Here is a 7,216-nt window from a genome sequence, read left to right as displayed (position 1 = left end):
AACCCTGAGTCCTGTAGTCCTGAGCCTGTCTTCTGAGCTGCCCAGAGGAGATTTGGTGGTGATGGCTATTGCAAGGCGTAGAACAGGGCCAGGAGGGGCGTCGCGGGAATGTTAGCTCTCCCCCGCCTCCTCCTGCTCTGCTGGCTTCTTGGTGCTGGAGAAAAATGCGTGTGCCAAGCAGCTTGGGAGTCAGACAGTGGGTTTGCAAACAGGTTTCTCCATCAGCATGGTGAGGCTGTGGGCAGGTTGCATAACCTCGTTGGCCTCAATTCCTAAATCTGAGACAGCCTTGAGGAGGGCCCGCCCGTGTGAGGTCCTGGCCTCCTCGTGCCCTCAGCCTGAAAGGGCCCCCTGCTCCCACTTTGCACCCACCACCAGCTATGCAGATGTTACCCCGGGGGGCAGAGGCACAGTGTCATCTTGCCAACCTCACACACTCATACACATACTCACCCACACATACCTCACACACTCAAGCACAACTTATATATTGCACTCATACACACACTCAGACATACCTCATCCTCACGAAGGGACCCACACTCACCCCACACAGCTGTATACACTTGTACACATTAGTACACACATTCACTCTCACATATCGCAAATACACCCACACACATGCAGCAGCCAGAGTGGAATCCATGGCCTGAAGCTGAGGCCACATCCATGCTCGTGGAAGAAGCAAAATCTGTTCAGTCAGGCTGAAGGCTCTGCCCCCAACCAGTGATTGGAGCTGAACTCAAGTGGTAATTTTCTAAATAACAGATCATTTTGCCTGAATACAATCAACAGTTTCTCATGTCTGGCCATATTTAACTTATTTCGTTTCCAGTATTTCTTTCTTTCCCTCAGACCTGACTGTGTTCAGGAGACATGTAACAGGCTGCATGGAAAGCCAGCAGGAGGTCCAGACCTTTTGACAACTACTCGAGGCACCTGCCCCCAGAACATCTGGACGTGTGGGGCGTCAGATTTGTGCCAGGGGCCTCGGCTATCCCCGACCCATACGCCCGGGGTCACCAGCTTGAGTCAGAAGTCCCCAGACTCATTTCATCATCTTCTTGTACACTTGCACAAACAGCACTGCTCCACACACACTACGTGCAGACATATGCACCCCTACATTCATATACACGTTCTAGATACACGCTCCGCCATAACACACACTTACACGTTACTGACGTGTGTTACACACAGAGACATCATCATATGCTCAGACACACCTGCACACACATAGACACATGTGTCCATCTATACACAAACTCATTAGCTCCTGTCTACATACCCACACATACACAAACACACGCTCCTAGATACGCAAACACCTGGGTTTGCAGGGGTGCCCAGACGCCCAGCAAATACCACCACTTTACGATGCTTGCTCAGCTCTGAGCCCTGCCCCTCTGAGGCTTGTAAATGCCAACTGCCCATGGCGTGTTTATAGGTGGCTGGAGGAATAAACAGTCCCAGAGAGAGGGTGAAGCCTGATGGGGGTTGAGCAGGCAACTGGAGTCCCAGAGAGACAAAAGGCAGGCCTGAGACCTTGCCGCTGGTCAACAGATGGAGAACCAGGGCACCCAGGGCCAAGGGAGAAGGGCTGGGGGTGGGGAGAAAGAGGAGAAAATCTTTACTCACTGCTGCCAGCCAGGATGGCGACGGTGAAGAACGTTTTCGTAGCCAGGCTAGATCTGAGAGAGGAAGAAACCCAGGTGCTGAGTCCTGCCCTTCCGCCTTCCTGCAGTTCTGGGCCTGCTGCCCCTTCCTGGGCCTCATTATCATTACAGGTACCATCAATGCTGTCCCTGGATGTCCTAGACGGCATCGATGCCCTGGTTCCTGCTGCCCCAGCCCTGTGATGAGCACCTTCAGGAAGATCTGAATGCCTCCCACCTGCCCTGCACCTCTTGGAGGCAAAGCCCCCAGGACGGCGGAGCCAGGAGGCACTGGGAGCCTCCTTCCTTCCCACTGTGAGTGGGCATCCCCTCCCTGCATCAGCTTCCAAGACAGGAAGCTCACTGTCTCATGGGATCTGGTCACTTTTGCAGATCAGAACCAACCCCCCTTCTATATTTGCCCCAGAAAATCATGTGACCCAACCTGGTGGCTGAGTCTTGCGCTTGGAGCCAAGAGACCTAGATCCCTGGGTTCTAGTCCTGGCTCTGCTTCCAAAATGCTGTGTGACTTCGGATAGACCCCTTAGCTTCTCTGGGCCTCGGGTGCCTCAAGAAGATTGATTAGATGATCCCTAAGGTCCTTCTAGTGCTGAAAATGCAATGGCATTTCTCAGCCATCACTCAGAGACTCAGAGCTCTCCTTTCTGGAGAAACGGATTGAAGGAGCCAATTCCCTACCTTCCATCCCAGGGGAACGAGCACATACCTGGAGGTCCTCAAAGGAGAAGTGGCCCTGAGACTTGGGCCCCTCCACCTAGAGGAACGTCTAACCAGCACCTTCTTCCTGAACCCTTTGGGGTTGGCCTGCGCCCCATCTGCCATGTTCTGGGTTCTGGGGGGCCAGCGACATAGAGCTCTGAAGGTCTGCGATCTGCTCCAAAGGCTCTGAGGAGCAGGCTCCAGCTTCGCACTGCCTCCTACACTGGCAGGGTAGTGCCGGGGCCAAGCCCCTGGGCAAGAGGCAGGTGACACATGCCCTAGAAAAAAGAGGCTCCACCTCCTCCCTCCCACCACCACAGCCTCTGCCCTGCCCACAGCTGCTTGGTGAAGTCCCCACCCTGAGGGTGCTCAGCCTGCAGAGAGAGTGGGTGTTTATGTACCTGACCAGGAGTCGTCCCCTCCCCAAGCATCTGAAAGGAAATTAGTCCAAAGTCCTCTCTACTCCTATCTGAAAAAGATGTTAAAGAAAAAAGTATTGGATGACGATTGTGAAAGCATGGTGAGACAGACTTTATTCAAAGGGGGCCATTACAGTAGGTTTAGGGGTCACTACAATGGTGTCTTGCAGTGGGAGAGAGATATAGAACTCAAATACAAGGAAAAGTGGGAATTTATGGCCAAGGAGCAGAGCAGGGGTCAGTGGACGGAAAATTACTGAGAGGAAACATCAGGGTAGGGGATACTGGCTGAAGGCAGGCCAGGGTGATCAGACATCACCTGTGGTGGGGGTGGGGGATGAGGGACCCTTCGGATAGGTATTGGGTGTGATCAGATATCGAGGATGGAGATTCTGGCTGAACCGACTGACTAGCAGGATTCTTCCTAAACCTGATGGTGCAGAGACAAACACGAAAGCCCAAAATTTGAGGCCTAGTTGAAAAACAGTTGAAGTGGCTATCTGCATGTCCCTAAGGCTTCCCTCCACATCTGGAAGAGCTTCCGTCCGGAATCTGCAGAGAGCTCTCTACCACATCTGCAAGCATGTTGGTGCCCGCATCTGGCTAAGGCTCTAGGGGCAGGGGCACATGCATCTGACAGGAAGCCCCCTACTCGCATCTGGAAAAGTGAGCCTGCCCTACCTGGAGCAGGGACTTCCCCGCCTGGCACCACTGTAATGTAGCTGATGCCTGTGGGGTGGGGCAGCGCCCAGCAGATCTCTGACTTCCACCACTAAGCCCAGTAGGATCCCCCTCCCCGCCAAGTTGTGACAACGAAAAATGTCTCCAGACATCATCAAATGTGTCCTGGGGGGCACAGTCACCTCTGGTTGAGAGCCTGATGTCCTGGGAGTCGGCGCCATGTGCCTTTTGTCCGGGGGTAGCGTGCGTGTGAGCAAGATGAACAAGAGAGAAAGAGAGGGGGCTGGAGTCCCTGAAGGATGACGTAGTCCCTCTGGTGGAGCTTCCACCCCACGTCTTTGTTCTGCAACCCTGGCAGGATAGTTCACTTCCTTGACCTCTGTGTCCTCAGCTACAGAGTACACATAATCAGGCTTCCCCGCGAGAGGATTGTGCTGACAGATGGCAGGCGTCATGTTGTGTGGGTGTGGGGGCAGGTGCTCAGTGAAGGATCCGACTGTTGCCCAGTTCCCCAGCCTCGAGGTAAACTGGGAAGGTGGGACGGGGAAGAAGGGAGCAGGAAGAGAAGAGTAATTTTGGAAATTAAAACTCCAAATAATCCCCCACCTTCACATTGGCCCTTCTCTTCTAACTTACCGACAAGGGACAGAAGAAACCAACTATCCAGCAATCCCACCTGTCCTTCCCCTCTTCTTCCGGTCTCCATCCTCCCTCTGCTCAACTTTCTCTCTGTGGAGCCAGGCCCTTCTCTTTCCCAGAAGTTCTAGAAAAACCCTATTTCATCCAATCATACATCCCTCCATGGGAAGGTGTTCATTTGCACTTGGTTATACATTCCTTTGTAGGTACCTACACATGTTTTGTTTTGTGGGGGACCCAGAGAACAGAGGACTTTATTTCCTCCAAAGCCCAGGGGTTCTCTGTAGGACAGGGGTTGCATCTGCCTTGTCAGACCGGGAGCTCCCTGAGAACGGAGAGGGCTGGGGGGATAAGGCTGGTCTCTGCCTTCACTTGTCTGCACAAAGCTTGGCTTCAGTTTTTGCTTTCATTTCTGCGTGCACGTCTCAATGAGATATCACAGCACTCCAAAAAAGAAAGAGCCAAGAAATATAAGGCTCAGTACTACAGTCCACATACTGAAGAGACAGCCTCCAATCTGCAGGTAACATGGAGACACTTAGATCTATGCCGAGGAGGCCACAGTGGGACAGGGGAACCTGCAAACCTCTGAACAGCCCTGTTGTCATGTTCTCATCTTGCAATTCTATTGGCTGCGGTGGTCGGGCTAGTCCGCAGAGGGAAAACCCCCGAGGTGGGGGGCAGTCAGCTCCTTCCTTTTCCTGCCCTCTCCCTACCAAACACAGGTGCTCAATACCAGAAGTCAATAATAAACTGGTCAACCCAGTAATTCCACTTCTGGAACTATAAACCAAGATGACAACCTGAGTCGCTCCCAGAGACAGATGAAAAAGATATTGACTGTGTTGTTTTTATGATGCATCACCCCCAAATCAGAAGCAAATTAATTTATGGGGTTAGTTAAGCAAATTATTAACCACCCATTTACAATCATGTTTTGAAAGATTTGGCAATACAGAAAACAAAAAACAAAATCCTGGATATGAAGGGTAATAGAAATTTTGTAAAAACACAGAAAGAAAAGATGAAGGAGCTTGTGTGCAAATGTGTAAAACTTATCTAGAAAGATATACAACAAAACGTTAATAATGGTTATTTTTGAACAGCAAACTGATGGTTTTATTCTCTTATTTGGAATTTTCTGTATTAAAATGAATGTAAAACAATGCCAGCAACTGGATGGAATGATCAATTTCCTAGAAAGACACAAACTCACTCAACTGGAAATAGCCTTACACCTATTAAAAAAACTGAATATGTAGTTTAAAACTTTTTCACAAACAATCTCCAAGTCGAGATGACTTCACTGTTGAATTTGACCAAACACTTAAGGAAGAAATAATCCAACTGTATTAGTTTGCTAAGGCTGCCATAACAAAATACTACAGACTGGGTGGCTTAAACAATAGACATTTATTTTCTCATAATTCTGGAGGCTCAAAGTCCAAGATCAAGGTGTTGGCAGGTTTGATTTCATTTTGAGGCCTATCCCCTTGGCTTGCAAATGGCCACCTTCTCTCTGCGTCCTCAAGTGGTCTTTCCTCTGTGCTTGCACATTCTTCTTCTCTCTTTGTGTGTCCAACTTTCCTCTTCTTATTAAGATACCAGTTAGATTAAATTAGGGTTTACCTTTGTGGCCCCATTTTAACTTAATCACCTTTAAAGCCCTATCTCCAAACACAGTCACATTCTGAGATACTAGGGGTAAGGGCTTCAGCATATAAATTTTTGGAGGACACGACAGAGCTTATAAAACCAATTTCTTTCAGAAAATTTAAGTGGAGGAAATGTTTCCCAACTCACTAAATTAAGCCACCATTATTCTGATACCAAAACTAGATAAAGACATTGCAAGAAAACTGCAGACTAATGTCACTCATGAACATAGATGCAAAAATTCGTAACAAAACGTTAACGAACAGAATCTAACAATACATAAAAAGGAAATACACCATGACCAAGTGGAATTTATTCCAGGAATGAGAGGCTGGTTTTAAAAATTAGTCCATGTAATACGCATGGACTAATTTAACAGACTAAAGAAGAAAAACCATATGATTATTTTAATAAATGCAAAAAATATGTTTGACAAAATCTGACATCGTTCCTGATTAAAAAAACAAAACAAACAAATCAAGCAAACTGAGATAGAAGGGAACTTCTTCAGCTTGAAAAATGGCATCTACAAAAAGCCTGCAGGTAGCATCATACTTATTGATAAAAGGCTGGTTGCTTTTCCCCATAAGATTAAGAACAAGACAAGGATAGCTATTCTCACCACTCCTATTTAACATTTGAGCCAGTACAACAAGGCGAAAAAGAAATAAAAGGCATTTAGATTAGAAAAGAAATCAGATTGTCTCTATTGGCATAAACATGATAGTCCATGTGAAAAATCCTGTAGAACCTACAAAAAAGCTATTAAAACTAATAACTGAATTTAACAAGGTTGTAGGATACAATATGCAAATACATGAAAATAAATTGTATTTTTATATCTAGCATTGAACAACTTGAAATGGAAATTGAAAAAACACATTTACAATAATATCAAAAATGCGAAATGTTTAGTGTTAAATCTGACAAAATATATGACAGGCTTGTACAATGACAACTATAAAGCAATGCTCAAAGAAATCAAGGAAAACCAAAATAACTTTAGGGATATATCATGTTCATGAATCAGAAGACTAAATATTGTTAAGATGTCAGTTCTGCCTATTTGCTCTACAGAGTCAGTGCGCTCTCAATCAAAATCCAAATAGATTTTTCTTGTAGAAATTGCCAAGCTGATCCTAAAACTCATATGGAAATGAAAAGGACCTAGAATATAAAATCAACTTTAAAAAGAAGAATGAAATTCACACTACCTGATTTTTAAGCCTTATAAAGTTACTATAATCAAGGCGGTGTGGCTTGGCATAAAGATAGACAAAGAGATCAGTGGAACAGAACACATGATCTAGAATTAGACCTACACAAATATGGGGATTTTATTTTTGACAAAGGAGCAAAGGCAATTCTGGGATGGGAGGAGAATAGTTTTTCAATGGTGCTAGAAAAATTGGCCATCAATAGGAAAAGGAAGTAAAGAAGGAAGGA

The 7,216-nt window shown here is 46.8% G+C and overlaps 1 protein-coding gene across 1 annotated transcript in view; it reads right to left on the bottom strand.

Moving 5' to 3' along the window:
* The window catches only part of PLA2G2F (phospholipase A2 group IIF), a 7,802-nt gene extending 5,180 nt beyond the window's left edge, over window positions 1–2,622 (bottom strand). Inside the window, exons 1-2 of the mRNA XM_039854406.1 lie at window positions 2,383–2,622; window positions 1,639–1,691 (exon numbers count right to left, since the gene is read on the bottom strand). Of these exons, the coding sequence (XP_039710340.1) occupies window positions 1,639–1,691; window positions 2,383–2,498 (169 nt within the window). The 5' untranslated portion in view covers window positions 2,499–2,622. The remainder of the gene's footprint in view (window positions 1–1,638; window positions 1,692–2,382) is intronic.
* Between the last annotated feature and the right edge of the window lie 4,594 nt (window positions 2,623–7,216).

The sequence above is a fragment of the Pteropus medius genome, unplaced genomic scaffold (genome assembly GCF_902729225.1).
Source record: "Pteropus medius unplaced genomic scaffold, Ma_sr-lr_union100, whole genome shotgun sequence".
NCBI lineage: Eukaryota > Metazoa > Chordata > Mammalia > Chiroptera > Pteropodidae > Pteropus > Pteropus medius.
Note: the sequence above shows the minus strand (reverse complement) of the source record. Positions and strands in the feature narration are given on the sequence as shown.